At 35.5% G+C, this 21768-nt stretch overlaps 4 protein-coding genes and 1 long non-coding RNA gene across 6 annotated transcripts in view; 2 read left to right on the top strand and 3 right to left on the bottom strand.

Moving 5' to 3' along the window:
• The first annotated feature begins 1981 nt into the window (after window positions 1–1981).
• On the top strand, window positions 1982–4057 carry LOC111797108. 2 transcript variants are annotated; one of them, XM_023680010.1, is made up of 3 exons: window positions 1982–2138; window positions 2665–2847; window positions 3678–4057. In XM_023680010.1, exons 1-3 carry the CDS (start codon window positions 2133–2135, stop codon window positions 3720–3722), a joined length of 234 nt encoding a protein of 77 aa, XP_023535778.1. In that variant the 5' UTR covers window positions 1982–2132; the 3' UTR covers window positions 3723–4057. The 2 variants fall into 2 exon arrangements, with proteins under 2 accessions (XP_023535778.1, XP_023535777.1); XM_023680009.1 differs by lacking the exon at window positions 3678–4057 and adding an exon at window positions 3418–3617.
• A 781-nt stretch (window positions 4058–4838) lies between these two features.
• Window positions 4839–8936, bottom strand: LOC111797107 (cellulose synthase-like protein E1). Its single transcript, XM_023680008.1, has 8 exons — window positions 8550–8936; window positions 7127–7433; window positions 6894–7034; window positions 6672–6803; window positions 6276–6488; window positions 5971–6195; window positions 5551–5898; window positions 4839–5460 (listed from the first exon to the last, which is right to left on the bottom strand). Exons 1-8 carry the CDS (start codon window positions 8813–8815, stop codon window positions 4903–4905), a joined length of 2190 nt encoding a protein of 729 aa, XP_023535776.1. The 5' UTR covers window positions 8816–8936; the 3' UTR covers window positions 4839–4902.
• Window positions 8730–9419, top strand: LOC111797109. The gene is made up of 2 exons (XR_002815479.1): window positions 8730–8816; window positions 8934–9419. It is a non-coding gene; the product is annotated as an uncharacterized LOC111797109 (long non-coding RNA).
• Window positions 9420–12073: 2654 nt separating this feature from the next.
• Window positions 12074–17739, bottom strand: LOC111797211 (cellulose synthase-like protein E6). The gene is made up of 8 exons (XM_023680162.1): window positions 17396–17739; window positions 15964–16279; window positions 15705–15845; window positions 15483–15614; window positions 14770–14982; window positions 14325–14555; window positions 13851–14198; window positions 12074–12841 (listed from the first exon to the last, which is right to left on the bottom strand). The coding sequence occupies exons 1-8, from the start codon at window positions 17677–17679 to the stop codon at window positions 12287–12289; spliced, it is 2220 nt and encodes a 739-aa protein (XP_023535930.1). The 5' UTR covers window positions 17680–17739; the 3' UTR covers window positions 12074–12286.
• A 2950-nt stretch (window positions 17740–20689) lies between these two features.
• The window catches only part of LOC111797520, a 5167-nt gene continuing 4088 nt past the window's right edge, over window positions 20690–21768 (bottom strand). The window contains exon 5 of the mRNA XM_023680538.1: window positions 20690–21372. Within this exon, the coding sequence (XP_023536306.1) occupies window positions 20913–21372 (460 nt within the window). The 3' untranslated portion in view covers window positions 20690–20912. The remainder of the gene's footprint in view (window positions 21373–21768) is intronic.

Genomic DNA, 21768 nt, shown 5'->3' on the forward strand with positions numbered 1-21768 from the left:
ATATATATATATATATATATATATATATATATATATATATATATATATATATATATATATATATATATATATATATATATATTATGTTTGGTTTTACTATTTATGTTTCAATCTCTTTATTAATTTTGATAATTTTAAGATTTCGTATCTCATTCACTGTACTTTTTTCTGATTCTTGGTACAACTAAGGGCATTCAATGACACGAGAACTCGAGCGACTTGGATCATCTAAAAACCGTAAAGGTTAGGTTGAATTTTTGAAAAATAAAAAATTCGGTCCGATTTGCGGATTGACATTTTTGTTAGGTCAACTCGACCAATCCAAAAACAGGGTTACAACTCAATCCTATTTTAAAGATAATATTTGACATTGTTTTAGTGATGTGTTGTGACTTGTGAATGTTTGATACTTGAGTTTTATGAGATTTAAGTTATTAACGTAACATGTATTGTTGATAAGTATAATTTTTAAAAATAATTATAAAAAAAACAACCCGACAACCCAACCCAACTAAAAAATAGATGGCTGGGTAGAGTTGAGTTGTGAACTCTATTCAGGTTGCTCGGGTTACTATTCACTAACCCAAATTTTCGAATTGGTTCAAAAGATTTTTCCAACCCAACCAAACTCGAAAATAGAGGGCTGAGTAGAGTTGAGTTGTGAACTCTATTCAGGTTGCTCGGGTTACTATTCACTAACCCAAATTTTCGAATTGGTTCAAAAGATTTTTCCAACCCAACCAAACTCGAAAATAGAGGGCTGAGTAGAGTTGAGTTGTGAACTCTATTCAGGTTGTTCGGGTCACCATTCACTAACCCAAAATTTCGAATTGGTTCAAAAGATTTTCCCAACCCAACCCAACTCGAAAATAGAGGGCTGAGTAGAGTTGAGTTGTGAACTCTATTCAGGTTGTTCGGGTCACCATTCACTAACCCAAAATTTCGAATTGGTTCAAAAGATTTTCCCAACCCAACCCAACTCGAAAATAGAGGGCTGAGTAGAGTTGAGTTGTGAACTCTATTCAGGTTGTTCGGGTCACCATTCACTAACCCAAAATTTCGAATTGGTTCAAAAGATTTTCCCAACCCAACCCAACTCGAAAATAGAGGGCTGAGTAGAGTTGAGTTGTGAACTCTATTCAGGTTGTTCGGGTCACCATTCACTAACCCAAAATTTCGAATTGGTTCAAAAGATTTTCCCAACCCAACCCAACTCGAAAATAGAGGGCTGAGTAGAGTTGAGTTGTGAACTCTATTCAGGTTGTTCGGGTCACCATTCACTAACCCAAAATTTCGAATTGGTTCAAAAGATTTTCCCAACCCAACCCAACTCGAAAATAGAGGGCTGAGTAGAGTTGAGTTGTGAACTCTATTCAGGTTGCTCGGGTCACCATTCACTAACCCAAATTTTCGAATTAGTTCAAACGATTTTCCCAACCCAACCCAACCCAACCCGTGTATACCTCTAGGTAAAACGAGTAAGAGTACAATGATTCGGGCTTGGAGAATTTGGTGTCATTAGGGCTTCTATTTTATCGTACCGAAAGGTCTAACGAATTGAGATTTCCTTATTGGGCTAGATCATTACGGGATAAACGGATCATTTAAGATGAAAAGGATGAGCTTTAAGAGAACGATTTGGAGTTCTTGCAAAGTGGAACGGTTGAATATTTTTTTCAAATTTCCCATCGAAAATTATTTAAATGATTTGTATAAAAGTTTAATTATTATAGAATATAATCGAGTAATATTATTACAATAAATATAAAATTATAAATTTTAAACAATTAAATTGGGATTTTTAAATGAATGAAATTTGCTTATAAATAAATTAAATATTTTTATTTAATTATTTTAGTTTCAATTTTGTAATAATTAAATAAAAAGTATTTTCTTTTAATAATAATAATAATAATAATAATAATAATAATAATAATAATAATATATATATATATATATATATTTCGTTTTATAATTTCTTCGTGTAATCGTAACCAAGAAGCCCACTTTTAGCCCAATTTACAAAAGTCGCCTCCCTCTCTCTCTCAATCCGTCAGTGTTATTTTCTCCCTTTGATTGATTTTGAAATTCCATTTTTTTTTTCCTCGGAAGCGTTTCTCTCTCTAGAATTCATGACGGTATGTTCTCGTTTGATTTCTGCGTCTTAAGTTTATTATTACAATTTTGATTTTTTCTTTGATGTGCTTTCCGATCGGTTCGAGTTTTCGTTTTTTTGATTCGATTCGCCACTTTTGATTTGTTTATTCATTTGATTTTGTTAAAGATTGTTCAATTCTGCGTTTCTAGATTTTTTTTATTCGTTTTCCTGAGGTTGATGTTGATTGATTCTGGATTAGTTATATTGGGCAGAAATCTGGATTTTTGTGCAAGATTAATTAATTTCTTGGAGGTCGTTTCTGAATGAATAATTCTGACAGCTGCATTCAAATATGTGACGTAGTTGGAGTAATTGATGTTGGAGGCAACTTTTTAATTGGTCTATTTTGTTTTGTTTGATTGAGTAATATCGATATTTTCAAAATCTGTTGCTATAAAGCAATGTTGTATGGTAATAAATGATGGTTGTTAGATTCGTAGTCCGATTGGTAAGGTAAGCCATCAGATTCACCGAGGGTACATCTTGTTTGTTCTTTCTTTTTGTAGGACAAAGGTCGGCCATTGCCAAAGTTTGGTGAGTGGGATGTTAATGATCCGACATCAGCTGAGGGGTTCACCGTGATTTTTAACAAAGCTAGGGATGAGAAGAAAACAGGCGGCAAACCTGATTCACCTGGGAAAGTTGATGCACAGGGCCGGTCTGGAGCGGATCCTGCCAAGGCACCGCCTGTGAGATACATTCATAATCCTTTTTCTTTTGTGCTATTGAATGGTGGTTATAGCTAGCATCTCTATTGATATTAAAGTAGCTGGCATCTAAATAGTCCTTCTTTTGCATCTTTGGACAATTGTTTGGTTTATTACTGTCAATGAATTTCTGAGAGTGTTTGCTTCTGATAGTGTGGGTGTGTATATATATGTGCATATATCTGGGTTGAGCTCTGTTCGAACTCTTGGGAAGTATCTTAATTTGGAATTAAAACGTGCTGGTTAAGTACCTAGAATTAAGCTTTAAGGAGAGATGAAACATGATATCACACCATTTAATGTAACAAAATTTGAATCTCTTTGATTTTATATACCTTGTTAGGTACTTTATGTTCATGAAACATGAATTCCCTAGTTTTTTTTTTTAATCTTTGAGAGGGCTCTGGTTCTTGTTCCATAAATGTAGGCTGTCGAATGTAATGACTCGACCTCAGTTCTTGTTGCATAAATGATTAATCTGCAATGTTACCTTACATATTGTATTTACAAGTTTTATTTGGCCTTTTTTCCCCTCATGTGGATGATTATCAGAAGAAATGGCTTTGCTGTATCCAAAGTCTCTTTGATTTTATATACCTTGTTAGGCACTTTATGTTCATGAAACATGAATTTCCTAGTTTTTTTTATCTTTGAGAGGGCTCTGGTTCTTGTTGCATAAATGTAGGCCGTCGAATGTAATGACTCGACCTCAGTTCTTGTTGCATAAATGATTAATCTGCAATGTTACCTTACATATTGTATTTACAAGTTTTATTTGGCCTTTTTTGCCCCTTCGTGTGGATGATTATCAGAAGAAATGGCTTTGCTGTATCCAAAGTCCCCCTGCTGAATCTTGAGAAGGATTCGTTTAGAAGCCTTGGTTGAAAAACAATATTATTCTGTAATTGTGCTACTTTGGCTTCTCAAAGACGATGAACTTTTCATGGAGCCCTAATGTTCCTGCTAAATCTTATGCAATTTCATGTAAAGCAGAGTGTTATTGTTGTGGAGGAAAAAGTAAAGAAGACAAACATGTATTATATTTATATGATTGATATGGTGGTTTTTTATTATAGGATACAGTTGCTATTCTGTCTTTGCCTTTGGTGTGAGCTGTAAAGCTTTGCACTAGACATGATGTATAATTGTGGCTGGTATAATTAATGTATTACAACCTTTTCTTTTCTTGGAAGACAGCCTTTCCCATAACATAAATATTTACTCGACAGGGAAGATTTGAACCTACGACCCACCAAGAAAAGACATTTGATGTCTGGTTTAGTTCTCCCATAACACATAAACTACACAAACTTATAGACATTTGAGAAAATACAATGAATTTATGGTATTCCAAGTTCGGCCAAAAGTTGCAAGGAATGATTAGCTAACCTTGGTCTGTGAAGGCTTTCCCCCTGGCTCTTTGGTTTTGCACTTCTTTCCTCTGTAGTACCTCGACGTGACATGAGCGTGCAAGGGGTTCTCAAGAATCTGTTTTCCTTTCTTTTATAAGGGAGACTGCAATTGGAAAAAGAGGACGAACGGGGAGGAATAACCAATCGATGAAGGAACATGAAACCATTCTGTTTCAATAGAGGTACGAGAAAGGATTGGGGGCAATGAAGTAGGTGAAGTGATGAGTATTGCGGAGGCTTTGATGGTTGCTAATTGAAGACCGAGACAATATGAGCATAAGTAGGAGATCTTCGTAAACATGTTAAAGGGCTCCCGTCTTTGGCGGGTCACCTTTCCAAGACTGAGAAAGGCGAACATCTGGGCAAGTAAGTAGGAGGTCTTCGTAAACATGTTAAAGGGCTTCCGTCTTCGACGGGTCACCTTTCCAAGACTGAGAAAGGCAAACATCTAGGCAAGGGAAAGCGCAATGCGCATGGTGCAAATGACTTGATTTTTTCATGATATACCAATCAGAATGGAGCGGTTTTACGGAGCCAATAAAAGAAAAAGTGAACAATACGTAGCTATAAAACCCGAATCTTCAGAATCTTATTAGTTTAGGAAAGGAAAAGTTCAAGGTAACAATTAAAGTAGCAATGAAAAGGAAATACAAGTGGCTAGGGCCAATGTAAAGGATTTAATAGTCAGGGAGCTTGGTATCTTGCCCTTATCTGTTCTAAAGAAAAGCCCTTCGTACAAAGGCCAATTGATTACAACCAGAGTTCCACACAGAACAACCTGCAAAGCCATTGTTTGAAAGGTCATAACCAAACCACTGCCACTCTCCACTGCTTTCTTCACCATCCCAAGAAAGCACAGCAAATTAACCAATGAAACTGTTGCTATTATAGTAAACATTGGAGAGGAAGCTCCAAATTCCATGATCTCCTTTTCATATCGTTCCGAGGCTTCTTGATCGGTCACTTTAGCTGTGATTACAAACGCTGAATCCGACAATCCAATTGTCTTCAAGACCGTATCGATAAGAGCAAAGAGATAGGAACTTGTTCTCTTGTATAGCCAAATCCTCTGTTCATTCCACCAACCCAAGATTGTTCCTCCAGCCAACAAATACTCCACCAAACTACCAGCATACTTAGCAAATATCACATATGTGAAAGGTATCAGCCAAGGGCTTGAAACCTGAGTACACAAAGTAGTCACCGCTCAGTGGTAAGTCGGTCGACAGTTTCGGTTCGTATAAAGTGTAAGAGAGACAGGAAAGTTATGTACCTGGGGAAACAAGGGAATGCCTCTGAGGAGATAAAGTGAGGGGATGATGGAGTAATATAATGTTGCCAAGGAATTAACAGCCCAGAGACAATAGGTACAATATCCCATTCGTAGGCCTAGGCTGATCTTTCCACGAGCATACCGTGTAGGACTGTACCTCGAAAGAAGAATTTGGAGGTCACCTTCCGACCATCGCTTATGTTGAACTAGTGTCTGGATTAATGAGGTTGGTGCAACACCTAGGAAGGCTCCCCTCTCTGGATTGTAGTAAACCGATTTCCATCCCTGGCTTTGTATCGACAACCCGGTTATAACATCTTCTACAGGACATCCATATCTCAAACCCATCTGCAATTCAAAAGTTGATGATCAGCCTCAGAAATGTGAGATAGGAAGGTAGTAATATAAGGAGAGACTGACCTCTTTTCCCCATTCCGTGTTCTCTTCATATGAACAGCTTGCTAGATGCTTCGATTTTTCTTCGAGTTCATTTACATCGTCTCCCGAGTTCCTATAGTCCTTACTGTTCCAATCATTTCTGTATCCTTTGCTGTACTTTTTACCACATAGAACATCTCTTCTATGAAAGCAGCCTGTTCCAATATATAGAGGACCTCCAAAACTATCCAAACCGGGCAGTTCGACCTTCACAGGACAAAATCATTTACATTACTGGAACTAAGTTACTATAAACTTTTTGAACTTTCTGGACGATATCGACTTACCTCATTAATGACCCGTAAACTACTTGCATAGATCTCGTTCTTGGTTATGTTATCAAACAATTGTGGAAACTGCACATATGCAATCTCATGACCCTTTTCTTCATCCATTAAGAAGCAAAGTGCATCTCTTATGGCATCAGAGTTGTTTGAATACATATCACAGTCTACATTGAGTATGATTTGCCCATTGCTGATCTGTGATGAGACCCTTAGCTGAAAATGGAACCAATGACAACCAGGTTAGGTACTTACATCAAATGTGCGGAAACGAGTGATAATCGGTGCATTAGCTTGATATTAGGTGCTATTTTAGTATTCTCGATCGATGTCGGCTTCTGTGAAGGTTATAGATTAGACTGTGTCTCTATATCTTTACATATTCAAGTAGATTATTACCAAGGCATTCATGGCTCCAGCCTTGAAGTTATGGAAATATCGAGGTCTCTTCTCACGAGCCAAATACACCAAAGTTGGTAACACGGACCCTTCAACATCCTTAGCTTTTGGATCTCTGCCATCTATGACTATCTGGGATGTTGAGAACAGAGAATCAAATATTAGAAAGACTATGCAAACATTCAAGGAAGATGTTTGTAAGGTCCAAGCAACAGATGTTACCTGAAGGAACGTATCGTGGTCTTTACGAGATGCATAGGATTCCCATTGGGAAAATCCTTTGCTACTCGACTGTATCTCGTCAGGAACCCGGCCTAGTTTTACTGCATAATTGATTCTATTCTCCATATCCTTGTATAGTGTCTGCAAAAGAAGAAATCATCCAGGTAAAGGTAGCCATTAATAGCGTTGTGTTCTGTGATCCATAGTTAAGTTTCTATTAGATGTAAAATAACCTGAATGAAGTCCACTTCTTTGCTCTGATGATCTGTGTGTGAGGCAAAGTAAGCTGCAGGTGACCTTGGCTGGATGTTGAACTTCTTGCAGAATGGTATCCAGTGCTTTGCAAATTGAGAGGCCTCCATGAGAGCATAGTAGGTGAGCTTGGAGCCTGCATCGTCGGAGAGGTACACGCTGAGCTTCTCTGGCGGGTAATCGTATGCCATGACTGATAATACTGTGCTGATGACCATAGCTGGTGGCTCCATCTCCGGATCTGCTGTGCACACAAATATGTCCACTCCTGGAAACTCTCCCTCATGCCTGTCATCAAAAATACCCCTTTTCAAACTAAGCATAAACCAACTGAGAGCCTATTCCAGAGCAATATCCCATTTCTAAAAGGCGTTTGTTAGGCTTTTTCTTATGGACTTTCTTTAAGATTTTAAAAGGCGTTTGTTAGGGATATGTTTCTATACTCGGAATGTTTCGTTCCCCTCTCCAACCGATGTGGGATCTCACAATCCACCCTCTTAGGGGCCCAATGTTCTTGTTGGCACACTATTCAGTGTCCGACTCTATACCATTTGTAACAGCCCAAGCTAACCACTAGTAGATATTGTCCTCTTTGGGCTTTCCCTTCTGGACTTCTCCTTCAGATTTTCCCACATCGTATGCTAGAGAAACTCTCCCAAGCTAACCACTATTCGATGTGGGATCTCACAATCCACTCCCTTGGGGACCCAGCGTCCTCACTGGCACACCGCCCGGTGTCTAGCTCTAATATCATTTGTAACAGTCCAAGCCCACTTCTAGCATATATTGTTCTATTTGGGCTTTCCCTTTTAAGCTTTCCCTCAAGATTTTAAAACACCTCTGTTAGAGAGAGGTTTCCACACCCTTATAAGGAATGTTTTGTTCCCCTCTCCAAACGATGTAGGATCTCACAGTTTCAAAGCCTCTGTTAGAGAGAGGTTTCCACACACCTTATAAGGAATGTTTTGTTCCCCTCTCCAACCGATGTAGGATCTCACAGTTTCAAAGTGTCTGTTAGAGAGAGGTTCCACACCCTTATAAGGAATGTTTCGTTCCTCTCTCCAACGGTAGGATCTCACAGTTTCAAAGTGTCTGTTAGAGAGAGGTTCCACACCCTTATAAGGAATGTTTCGTTCCCCTCTCCAACCGATGTAGGATCTCACAGTTTCACCGTAGAATCTAAACTAAGTGAAAGAACATAAACTAAGTGAAATAACATAAAGAGAAAAGCAACCATTGGGAGAGATAGAGAGAGATCCTCTTCCACGACAAAAAACCTAATTCAAATATCACGAAAACCCAAGAGAAACGAAAGAAAGGAAGCCTCTTCCAGAAACAATATCCCATTTGAAGAAACACATCACTAAGGGAGACAGAGAGAGAGAGAGAGAGAGAGAGGCAGACCTTTGTGAGAGCTTGTGTTTAAAGGTGCGCCTACGAATTGGATTCCAACGAGGAGCCTGAGTGATAACCCAATAAAACCCAAACCATATCTCAGCAGCAAACAAACCAAGCCAACCCCATCTTCCTCCTCCTCCTCCTACAAACTTCACTCTGTAACTCCAAATCAAACAAATCCCCACAAAAATGGAAGCTGCAAACACCCTATAAGCAACTCTCCCCTTCGCTGCTTTCGTCTCAAACAACGGAGAATACCCTTCACTCCCCATGGTCTCTCCCCTCTTCCTCTCCAAGCACCAATGAATATATACCACCCTTCAATGGTTTCTTACATTATACTTGCAATAAGCTTGTTTTCATCCACCCTTTTCAATGTAAATTATGCAGGAATGAGAAGTGAAGGATTGAAGATTGATTGATTGACTGATGGGTGGTGTCCAAAGACTTGCATCAACAAGAAGCTAAGGCCATGGGCATGTCCGGGCGATGAAGAGGTGAGCGGCGGCAGGGGCAGAGCAGTGAGCTGAACAAGCCATGACACAAGGATGCCTCAGGTATGAACAACAAAAATGATAAAGGAAGATGATTGGATTTGGTTCAGTCCATTTCTTTATACAATTTCTTGTTGGTTTAACTTTTTTCTTCAAGAAAAAAAAAAATGTTTGATTTGTCTTTTTCATATGTTGATTTTTATTCTCTGTTGTTAGTTTTTATTTAATTCTCTCAAATAGAAAAAATCTTGTGATTCATTAGCGTCAAAATACGGAAAATTAATAGTTCGTGGGGTAGAAATAATAATGTGGATGTACGGTAAGTTACTCCTCGTGAATGTTGATTGCTGACATTGATATTGAAGTAAATGATTATTGAAGCAATGATATGATTTATTTTGTTTTCGAGTAATATCGAGAGATATTAATATGAAGCTAAAGGATTGTCTTAGAAGAAGAAAATGAGACCGTTTTTATTGCGATGATTAGATTTGAAGTTCGTGAAAACTTGAAGGACTAAAGTGAAGTTAGGGTGGCATTTCTTGAATTTCAAAAAGTTTAAAATAAAAATAAGCATGTAATTAAAATTAATTTGGTTAAAATTTAATTTCCAATTTTTTTAAATTTTATTTATTTATTGGATACTATAATTTATATATTCAATTTTATGTGAAAAAGATTAAAAAAAAAAAAAAAATCCTCAAAGTTCTAAATAATGAGATAAAGAATGAAAGGTTATCGGGCCTTCCAATGACGGTTTTTTTGTTTTGGTTTCCTATTTAAAAAGAAAAGAAAAAAAAAAAAACAAAGACCAAAGACCAAACAAATGAAGACAAAAAAAGCGTCCTTTCTTCTATGTGATGTTCCTTGCACGCTATCGAGATTGAAACGAGAGAAAATCGCTAGAGAAAATGATGTGGAGAGTAGGATAGACGAGTACAATTTGTGTGGAGAGAGGAATGAAACATTCTTTATAATGGTGTAGAAACCTCTCCTTAATAGAGTTGGCACTGACTGGTTGTTGAAGGAGCAGTTCACTGAACTGATCCAATGTTTGATTAAGTTAAGTCGAGCAATTGATTCATTTAGATAGGTTTGGTCCACTCACTATCGTCCTTAGTTTGACTTTTTTGGAGTTTGCTTAAAATTGGANTTTTTTTTTTTTTTTTTTTTTTTTGGTCACTATTGACGGAAACTGAATACTAGGACACGAGCTCAATGGTCTATCTCTATGTGCATGTTGGAATTGAGCTAGACGATCCATATCTAGAACAAGTCATGAACAAACGTGTTAAGATCACATAACTCACATACTCGATCTAGATGAAAAATACGAAGAACAAGAGAGAGAAAACACAAAGAGAAATATACGTGATACCATCAAGATGGTAAACTCCTTGACGGCTAAAAGTTCATATAGATGACTTACTGTATGTATAGTTATAGAGAATACAAGAAATAAAAAAAATCATATTTTCAAAGCGCTAACGAGGAGAATAGCTTGTTTTATTTTACTATATGTTCGTTCAATTTCTCATAGTGTTCGTTACTTTTTTTTTTTTTAAAAGCATATTATTTGTTTTTAAATTTTAAAATCGTTATTCTTAAGTAATGACCCTGATTAATCCGTGTACAAAATGTCAATCGTTACAATTTCAAGACCAGCACTTTTGATCGATAAACTGTCAATTTAATTTTTATTTGGTATCTGATTTTTGCTCGACAAGATTTGAATTTAATTTTTAGTTAGTCTTTGAGTTGACCTAACTTGGTAAAAGGATAACGAGACATATAACATGTTAGTTTAGAATATCAATCTCATGTCATTATTATTAGGTTCATCATCGTTTTCGTCTCAATCAAAGACGTCTCAAAGAAGTTAACGATCAATCAGAAAGATATTAAATTCAAATATGATAGACCATTCATTGAAACAAAATACTAAATTATTGGAAAGATAAAGAAAAAAAATGATTAGAAAAATAAAGATTCCGTGTTCATATTTGTCCAAGACATGCCCCATTCCGAACATTAATATTATTCAAATGTAAGACATGGGATGTGATGCAAGCACGAGAACATGTCTTTTTTGTTCTTGATTTGGTTGTGTTTTTATATTATGTTTTTCAAGATATGAGTATCTTTTTCTTATTAAAGAGAGAGAATCCATTTTGAATTGTTTTTATATTAAATACATGTGTGAATTTTATCGAATTTGAACATTCATCATAAAATATTGAAAAATAATGATCGTAATTCAGATTTTCACCTAATACTTCAAATGCTCTAAATGAGTTTGGATTTGAGTTGTGAGGTCGTGTACACATGCCCTTATGGACTGGGCCACACACGTGCTACAATGGCAAAAACAATGGGAAGCAAGGCTGTAAGAGGGAGCAAATTTTGGAAAGATTGCTTCCGTTCGGATTGCTCTTTGCNAAAAAAAAAAAAAAAAAAAAAAAAAAAAAAAAAAAAAAAAAAATTGTCCTCATTTTTGTGTTGGTATAATCTCTAGTGAATAAAGAGAATAGATCGAGAAAGACGTTTTTCTTAACATCAAGCTTGGAGAAAGTGTCTATTTGAACCGGAAGCTTCAACAAATTCTATTACTTCATATAGTTCAATTAAATCTTGCCTCGCGTTCTTCTAGTTATTGTATACTAACGATTTTCTAGCATGATATACATATAGCATTGAATTAAACATACGTGTGAATTTTATCGAATTTGAACATTCCTCATAAAATTATCGAAAAATATTGATCGTAACTCAGTTCTTCACCTAATACTTCAAATGTACACATGCCCTTATGGGCTAGGCCACACACGTGCTACAATAGCAGTTACAATGGGAAGCAAGACTATAAGGGAGAGCAAATCTAGAAAGATTGCTTTAGTTCGAATTGTTCTCTGCAACTCGAGGGCTATAGTTTTTTCTTGTCCTCATTTTAGTGTTAGTATAATCTCTAGTGAACAAAGTAAGAGAATAAAACGAGAAAGACGTTTTTCTTAACATCAAGCTTCGAGAAAGTTTCTATTAGAATCAGAAACTAGCTTCAACGAATTCTATTGCTTCATCCAGTTCAATTAAATTATGCAACGGGTTCTTCTCGTTAGTGTATACTAACGATTTTCTTGCACGATATACATCATTCTATAACATAGCATTGAATTAAAACACATCAAACCTATAAAATTTCAAAATGTCTACACAACAAAGCAGCATAAGCTTACTACAAAGTGTCACTATTTAGCATGCCAACAATAAACAAGGCAACAGAGCCAAAACAACAGACCTGAACAATACTGAGGTCGGCAAACGCCCCTTGTCCTTACGAACGAAGAGGGCTTCATATGTGGGCAAGTTAGCCATAACGATTAGCCCACAAACAAGAGTTTGGAGAATGAATCTGTTCATACCTTTGTAAAAAGACTCCAAATCCAAAGCAGCAACGTTCTTGATTCCCAGCAAGAAACCAAAAAGGTTAAGCATTGCAAGTGTTGCTATCATAGTGGACATGATGTCTGAGCTCCCAAACTCTATGATCTCTTGTTCATATCTCTTTGACACATCCTCAGCTGCCACTTTAGCAGTCACAGCAAATTTAGTTTGAGAAAGCCCAAGTTGCTTGATGATTGTGTCAATGAAGCTAAAGAAGAATGCAGTGGTTCTTCTGAAAAGTAACATTCTTTGTAAGTTCCACCAAGCTTTGAGTGTGCTGCCACAAGTTATGGTCTCAAATATGCTCCAACAGGTTTTGGTAACAAAGACGTATGCAAAAGGTATGGCCCATAAGCTTGTAACCTATAGTTAAAAGAAGCCAAACTATCATTTTACAAGTGAAGTTTCCGGAATAAGTAAATAAACCCTGTTGTCCATTTCCTTTTTGTCATGTATTTGACGTGTTCCACGTCATTATTTAATTAATGATGCCAACAGTGGGGATGTGAGATCCCACGTCGATTGGGGAGGAGAACGAAACATTCTTTATAAGGGTGTGGAAACTTCTCCCTAGCAGATGCGTTTTAAAAACCTTGAGGGGAAGCGTGAAAGGGAAAGCCCAAAGAGGACAATATCTGCTAGTGGTGGGAACCAGACACCAGGTAGTGTGCCAACAAGGACGCTGAGCCCTGAAGGGGGTGAACACTAGACGGTGTGCTAGCGAGGACGGTGGGCCTCAAAGGGAGGTGGGATTGTGAGATCCCACATCGATTGGAGAGGAGAACAAGTGCCAGCGAGAATGCTGGGTCCTGAAAGGCGGGTGGATTGTAAGTTCCCACATCGGATGGGAGGGAGAACGAAGCATTCCTTATAAGAATGTGGAAACCTCTTCCTAGCAGATGCGTTTTAAAAACCTTGAGGGGAAGCCCGAAAGGGAAAATTTAAAGAGGACAATATCTGCTAGCGGTGGGTTGGGCCGTTACAAATGGTATCAGAGCCAGACACCAAACAGTGTGCCAGCGAGGGCGCTGAGTCCCAAAGAGGAGGTGAGCACTGGACAGTGTGTTAGCGAGGATGCTGGGCTCTGAAGTGGGGACAGTGAGATCCCACATCGATTGGGGAAGAGAACGAGGCATTCTTTATAACAGTGTGGAAACATCTCCCTAACAGACGCGTTTTAAAAACCTTGAGGGAAAGCCCAAAAAGGACAACATCTGCTAGCGGTGGGCTTGGACCGTTATAGGGGACTACACAGAGAATCGCAATTCAAAACTCAAGAATTAACCTATTAGCTTACTAGTTCAATCAATAAAAGGATACCTTTGGGAATAAACACAACAAATCAAAAGCACATAAGACTAAGAATAAATACCTCCGGAAATAAGGGAACGCCTCGAAGCAGACAAATAGCAGGAACGGTGGCATAATACAAAGCTGGTAGCGAAAGTGGAGCCCATAAAAGATATACACAGTATCCCATTTGAGCTCCAAACTTGATCTTCCCATGTCCATATATGAAGGGGCAATACTTGGACAAGAATATTTGAAACATCCCTTCAGACCACCTTTTAAATTGAACAAGAGATACATCCAAGCTAATCGGAGCAACCCCCAAAAAAGCTCGTTTCTTCGGATTATAGTAAACCGATCTCCAACCTCTGCACTGTATTGTTAACCCAGTAACAATATCTTCTACTGGACACCCATATACTAATCCCATCTGCAATTCAATATCAATCTCATTTTAGAGACAGACCCATATATCAATCCCATCTCCAATGCATATGTGTATATATATATATATATATATAGATAGATAGATAGAGAGAGAGAGAGAGAGAGAGACCTCCTTTCCCCATTGAGAGCCGTTCTCAAAGTTGCAGTCAACAAGAAGCTTACATGCTTCTTCCAATTCATTAATAGTTTTTGGATCTTCTTTATTAGTTTGCACATCCAAATGAAATGATCCATCAAAATCTTCACTGTACTTCTTCCCACAGAGAGCTTCTCTTCGATGGAAACATCCAGTGCCGCAATACAAGGCGGTGCCATAGCTACCAATGCCAGTTAGTTCAATCTGCAACAAGATCATACATGTTATTTCATCAACTTGTTCGTTTACTGTGTAACAGACCAAGCCCACCACTAGTAGATATTGTCTTCTTTGGGCTTTCCCTTTCGGACTTCCCCTCAAGGTTTTTAAAACGCGTCTTAAAACTGTGAGATTGATGGCAATATGTGACAAGCTAAAGCAGACAGTATCTACTATAACATTTCAGATAGATTCTCACCTCGTTAATAACTTGATCTGGCAGCCCATATAACTTGTTTTTTGTAATATTGTCGAAGTCTTGTGGGAATTGCACAAATGCAATGTCCTGGCTTCTTTTACCATCCAGGAAGAAACATAGTAACTCCTTTATTGTGTCTTGATTATTTGAGTACATGTCGCAGTCTAAGTTGAGGATGAAGGGAGCATTAGTTATCTCTGAGGATACTCTTATCTGCAACACATTTGTATGATTTTAATTGTTTCCTTACAAATAAAACATGGAAATGCATAAAGTTCAATTATCAACTCATTGTCCCTTTCTATTACGTTCAAAGAAAACACGTGCAGATTAAGGAAAAGTAGAGACGTTCTAGGACAACAATATGACTTGTAACATTATAGAAACTTAATCAAAACCAATACCACGCACAAATTACAGGACCAGTGGTATGAAAGATGCCTTGAGGCACGCACGTAGGCGCACGTCTATCGCCTCACCTTGAAAAGGCACGTCGAACGCAAAATGTCTTGTATATAAGGTTTTTTTTATCTTCTTTCCATATTCCTACTTTGACTATGCCTTCTTTCCTTTATGTATGTTTTTTTATACATTCTCTTCTCTTTCCTTTATGCAAAAATCCGTGTTTTTTTCTTGCATCATGAGCTTTAAAAATCACTGTACAGGGCAAAATGAATGATAACTCAACGAGAAACTGGTGTTGGAATACTTACCAGTGCATTCATAGCTCCAGCTTTAAAATGATGGGGTTGCTGGGGTCTCTTTTCACGAGCCATGTACACCAATTTTGGCAGTACAAATCCATCAATATCCACATTATCATGATTCTTCCCATCAAATATTATCTGCCAAGTAAGAAACAGTACAACAAAATTAGTACAACAAACTTTGCAACGCCATATGAACATGTGTTAGAGGAAATGAAGCAAGATCACCTTCACAATGGACTGATGATTTTGCTTTGTTACACCAATATCCCACTCAGAGAAACCTTTATTTTGATCCCTTATCTCCTTAGGAACCCTCCCCATTTCAATCACCGAGTTAATTCTCTCCTTCATTTCATCGAACAGTTTCTGTGCAACCCATCAAGAGTTTCAACTTAAACACTACCATTGATCCAATAAGTCAAAAACACAATCCATTCAACAAAATTACATCCACTACTGAAAATTGAAGAACCCCATTGCCTACCTTCATGTGGATCCACTCTTGAGAACAATTATGCAGGGCAGAATCGAGAGAAAAGTAGGCCTCCGGAGACCTGGGCTCAACCTTGAACTTTCTACAGAAGGGCAACCAATGCTTGGAGAAATTTGAAGCTTCAATGAGAGCGTAGAATGTGAACTCGGAGCCGCCATCATCGGAGAGATAAATGGCCAATTTCTCAGGTGGGTAATCGTAGGCCATGGCGGATAAGACGGTGTTGATGACCAAGACCGGCGGTTCGATAATGGGGTCGGCGGTGCAAACGAAAATGTCGACATTTGGTAATTGGTCGTCGTTGTACCTGCAGGGCAAGATCCAGAGTGAGCCATTTCCGCCATGGAAATGAGAAAGCTTGTTATTTATGTTATTTGTCAAACATTTAACAAAAAAATAATAATAATAATAATAAATAAATCATTATTTATTTTATTTAAAGAAAATACAATAAATTAACCCCAAAATAACAAAATAACAATTCCAATAAATACATGAAAATTTAAATACCAAATTAATAAAAATAGCCCATTTTTCTCAAAATAATAATAATAATAATAATAATAATAAATAAATAATATATATAGTTAAATTTTCAAAAAAATTAATAATACTCTTAAAATTTGAAAAAAAAAATCTAAAAATTATCTTTTTTTTTTCAAAAATACCCTTAAACTTTTATTAATATTTCAAAAATACCCTTCGAACAGGTTTAAAAAGTTTTAAAATAATTGATGTATTTACATTTTTTTTAAGAAAATAAGAAAAAAAAATAATATTTACATTTTTTTTTAAGAAAATAAGAAAAAAAATAATAAGTCACTTAAAATATTTGTTTTATTATAATTTTTTTGTAAAATATAGATATTGCCGTTCCTAAATTTATTAATTAATTAATTAATTATATATATATATATATTTATTTATTTATTTATTTACATAAATAGATATTATTTGATCCCCTAAGCTTATCTTGTTTGGAAAGAAGATAAGAGACGGAAGGTACACCCAAAATATTTGTTTTATTATAATTTTGTTATATATATATATATACTCATTTTATTCTAAACAAAAATAATAATAATAAATAATAAATATATAAAAGCACAAAATATATAAATATATATATCTACTCGTTTGATTATAATTATTTGAAAACAAAATTAAATTAATTTTGTAATTATTTTTAGTTTGGTGTCGAGCACAGATGGTCGAGTAATTTATAATAACTCGAAAGAAATTTGAATTAATTTTATAATGATTTTTAGTATGGCGTTGGGCACATTTGTATTGACATGCTCGAGTAATTTATAATTATTCGAAAGAAATTTGAATTAATTTTATAGTTCTGTCGAGAACATTTGTAGTAACCTGCTCGAATAATTTGTTGAAAACCGAACGAACCCGAGAGGGAGAAGAGTACCTTAGAGAGAGTTGATCTTTGAAGGGGAAGTTGTAAGTGAGTCGCCAACGAAGAGATTGAGTTAAAATCCAGTAGAGACCAAATAGTATCTCAGAGATGAAGATTCCGATCCAAGGCCACCGTCCAGGGTCGCCGGCGGTAGGGATCTCCGCCGCTCTGTAACCCCAAATAACGGCAATTCCAGCCATGACCGTCGCTGCAAAAGCTCTGTAACGTCCTCCTCGCCGCCCTTCTCTCGTCTCGAACAACGAATACGGCGTCGTTTCTCCATCCCCGTTTTGCATCCTTGTTTCTTCTCTCTCTCTCTCCCTCTCCCTTAATCTAAATAAATGAGAATGAATAATTGCGTGTACTTTTTTCCTATTTATATAGTTTTTGAAGTATGGATCTTTCCATTGGCCATTTACATATTTGAAAAGAAGATGTCGGAAATTAAATGTCGTATTTGTGTTTAGTGTTGCGTAATAAGATGTTCGGGAAGTCAAATGTCTATGTTTGTGTTTGGTATTGCATAATAAGATGTTCGGGAATAAAATGTTTGTGTCTGTGTTTATTGTTGAATAATAAGATGTTTGGGAATAAAATGTTTGTGTCTGTGTTTTGTGTTGAATAATAAGATGTTCGAGAATAAGATATCTGTGTTTGTGTTTATTGTTGAATAATAAGATGTTCGGAAATAAGATGTTTGTGTCTGTGTTTATTGTTGAATAATAAGATGTTCGAGAATAAGATGTTTGTGTCTGTGTTTTGTGTTGAATAAAAAGATGTTCGAGAATAAGATATCTGTGTTTGTGTTTATTGTTGAATAATAAGATGTTCGGGAATAAGATGCTTGTGTTTGTGTTTAGTGTTGAATAATAAGATGTTTGGGAATAAGATGTCTATGTTTGTGTTTAGTGTTGCATAATAAGATGTTCGGGAATAAGATGTTTGTGTCTGTGTTTTGTGTTGAATAAAAAGATGTTCGAGAATAAGATATCTGTGTTTGTGTTTATTGTTGAATAATAAGATGTTCGGGAATAAGATGCTTGTGTTTGTGTTTAGTGTTGAATAATAAGATGTTTGGGAATAAGATGTCTATGTTTGTGTTTAGTGTTGCATAATAAGATGTTCGGGAATAAGATGTTTGTGTCTGTGTTTTGTGTTGAATAAAAAGATGTTCGAGAATAAGATATCTGTGTTTGTGTTTATTGTTGAATAATAAGATGTTCGGGAATAAGATGCTTGTGTTTGAGTTTAGTGTTGAATAATAAGATGTTTGGGAATAAGATGTCCGGGAATAAGATATCTATGTTTATGTTTAGTGTTGCATAATAAGATGTTCCGGAATAAGATATTTGTGTTGTTTATGTTTAGTATTGCATGAATTATACACGTCATATCTATTTTTTAAATTAAATATATTTAATTTATTTCACTCCTTCCAATATAAACACACTATATTCTAAAATTGATAAATAATAATTTTAAAAAAATATAAATATAAAAGAAAAAAGTGAGACATTTTTTATTTTATTTTTTTAGATTTTTCTAAAAAATGTCGATTCCTCTTTTAGGCTGATATCGAGGCCCACGAACATATAAAAATATATCGACTTTAATACCGACCTTATTTTTTTTATTTTATTTTTTTTTTAGAATTATGTTGTTTGTCCTTTTATTTTTGTCATTTTCTGTTAACGAGCTGTAATTTTGTCTTTTTATGTTTTAATATATTTAAATTGTTTCGATGAATATTGATATTAGTTGATTATACACGTCGTGACATAAGAATACATTAGCGAGTTCTCGAACAATTATATGAATTAAAAAGAAAAAAAAAATCTAAATTTTTGTCTTTTTTTAAGAAAGAATAAAAATATGTTAAAATGTATTAAAAATAATATAAACAAAAAAAAAAGGGAAAAAATGGAAGACAATTTATTGAGCCCTAAATTTAATTAATTGCTATAATTAATATATCTAATTTAATTAACTATTGCAATTAATATATTATTTAAATTATGTTAGAAAATTGTCTGAGAAGTAAGGCCATTTAATAACAATTTCATGTTTTTTTATATTATTTATTTATTTATTTATTTTTTAGCTTCCAAAACTTAATTTAATTAACAAAATATAGAAATTTACCGGGTTTATATGCGATCAAATATATGGTTTTTACGCTTTTAACCAATAATATTATTTTCTTTCAAATTGTCTTCAACGTATTTTCTCGTTTACGTTTTATAAAATATTTTCTGTCAAATGTGACTCGAGACTAAATCATAGTCTAATTTCTACACGGCTGACTTATTCGTTGAATTACATGATTGTTATCTCATTGTCGTGAGAGTGGGATTAGACTTATTTTTATAAACTTAATTTTTTTTTAAATAAAAAACTAAATAAATCAATAATTTTAAAATGTTTATAAAAGTTGAGTGGTAATATTGTAATCTTTATTTTACGAGTATTTTTAAAGGGTATTATTGTAATTTGACATTAATCCTCACGTTTTTTTCCAAAGTAACCACAAAATAGTAAAATTGAGACTTTCACCAACCATGTAGCGATATTTNATAAAAAAAAAAAAAAAAAAAAAAATCCTGATTCTTACGAAATTAAATGAAAATTTTCGTAGGAGCATAAAATGAGGGAGACGAGGATAGAAACGTCATTTTCGCCTCACTCGTGAACGTCTCTATTCTCGAGAATTGATTTAGATATTTAGTAATATAATAATATTAGATTTTTGACCAATAAACTTTAACTACTTTTATTTTTTGTATTTTAGTACAATAACTACTTTTGTTGAGGAATATTAAATTAATTTAATAATAATAATAATTGTAAAGAAAGACTTCCACTAGCTAACTGGACCATGGGTCTTGANTTTTTTTTTTTTTTTTTTTTTTTTTTTTTTTTTTTTTTTTAATTCTAATTGGAAAATTCAAAATGTTTATATTAATTTTTTTAAAAAAAAAAAAAATTAAGACGCGGGATATCACAATCAATGTTGGTTGTTCGTGAATTGTCTCATTTTCAGCTCAAACAATCGTTATTAATAAAAGTAAAACGTTAGTCTAACAATTCAGTCTCGGTCCCTGTTCATCTGAAAAAAAAATACTTATTTTTAGTCATTCAAGAAGTTTTCATAGAATCAATGAACCTGTTTTGGCTCGTAATGATCGAAGTCGTACCTGAAGAACGGTTTGAATATCGATTATAAGAGCAATAGCCACGAGCCCTCGGCGAGTCGAGTTCATGGATCTAGTAAACAATACAAACACAATGGGTCTACTTAGTTGAAGGTTGAAACACACAATTATCCATTTATACATAAAGAACTCAATTTAATTTCCATTCATCTGCACTGAGACTTGACTTACATTAAGTTTATAAGAGATCTCCAAAGAAGGAAACACAAAAAAAAGATTATCCTAAGTTCATATATCTTACGCTCGTCTACGAGCGACTCGAAATCATGCAAACACAAGCAAAATTTAAACACGAAGTTTCTACACCCTTGACGTTTTTATAGCTGCTTGTAGCAGCGATAAGCAATAGCAACCGACACAGCAGCACAGATAACAGCAGCAACAGCGTATGTATCTTCGCGTTCCCAGCTCTCGAGCCATGTTGGCATTGCACAAACCTTACGGGATAATGATGATTTGCTGCTATTGGTTCGTGAGGTTAGTTTTCTGTTGCTGCTCTTTGCAGTTGCGACGTTTGGAGGAACGTCGTCGTTTGTATCTGAATCAATTACTGTTCCTGATAGTTCGGGATTCTGACAGCACGAGGAGTAACCATCTCCGCGTCCCTGACAGCAGGCTACAACATCGACACGAGAGCTATAGTGATCGGAGTTCGGATCACTGGTCTGGATTTGTGTCAGCTCTTCATTGCTTTTAGGGCCATTTGAACCATTGATTATGCTAAGTCTTCGTTCTAGGCTCAGCTTCTGTTCTTCCTCTGATAAACCCATCTGGCCCCTAAGTGAGTATTTACAATATAGGATTAGAACTGAATGTTCAATAGTAATTTAGTCTAACCATTTTGTTTTTTATAGTCTCGGATCCGTTTAAACTTGGTTCGGTTCCTAACGCTTTAAAAGTTTCATTTTGATCCATATATTTTGGAGAAGTGTATCAAAATATGTTCGTCGCTACTAGATGTTAACCATTTCCTTATATGGCATGTTTTGAAAGACACTAGTCCATTGTCGCTACTAGATGTTAACCATTTCCTTATATGGCACGTTTTGAAAGACACTAGTCCATCGTTGCTACTAGATGTTAACCATTTCCTTATATGGCACGTTTTGAAAGACACTAGTCCATCGTTGCTACTAGATGTTAACCATTTCCTTATATGGCACGTTTTGAAAG

Source organism: Cucurbita pepo, chromosome LG06 (assembly GCF_002806865.2).
Source record: "Cucurbita pepo subsp. pepo cultivar mu-cu-16 chromosome LG06, ASM280686v2, whole genome shotgun sequence".
Lineage (NCBI taxonomy): Eukaryota > Viridiplantae > Streptophyta > Magnoliopsida > Cucurbitales > Cucurbitaceae > Cucurbita > Cucurbita pepo.

What these genes read in the sequence shown, in the direction of transcription:
- LOC111797107 (XM_023680008.1), bottom strand. Translation starts at nt 8,815, where the DNA reads ATGGGGAGTGAAGGGTATTCTCCGTTGTTTGAGACGAAAGCAGCGAAG. An exon ending in GTTTACGGGTCATTAATGAG is followed by an intron (nt 6,196 to 6,275) that starts GTAAGTCGATAT and finishes TGTCCTGTGAAG; the next exon opens with GTCGAACTGCCCGGTTTGGA. An exon ending in GCATTCCCTTGTTTCCCCAG is followed by an intron (nt 5,461 to 5,550) that starts GTACATAACTTT and finishes TTGTGTACTCAG; the next exon opens with GTTTCAAGCCCTTGGCTGAT.
- LOC111797108 (XM_023680009.1), top strand. An exon ending in ATCCTGCCAAGGCACCGCCT is followed by an intron (nt 2,848 to 3,417) that starts GTGAGATACATT and finishes GATGATTATCAG; the next exon opens with AAGAAATGGCTTTGCTGTAT.
- LOC111797211 (XM_023680162.1), bottom strand. Translation starts at nt 17,679, where the DNA reads ATGCAAAACGGGGATGGAGAAACGACGCCGTATTCGTTGTTCGAGACG. An exon ending in AAAGATCAACTCTCTCTAAG is followed by an intron (nt 16,280 to 17,395) that starts GTACTCTTCTCC and finishes CTTGCCCTGCAG; the next exon opens with GTACAACGACGACCAATTAC. An exon ending in ATCATCAGTCCATTGTGAAG is followed by an intron (nt 15,615 to 15,704) that starts GTGATCTTGCTT and finishes CTTACTTGGCAG; the next exon opens with ATAATATTTGATGGGAAGAA.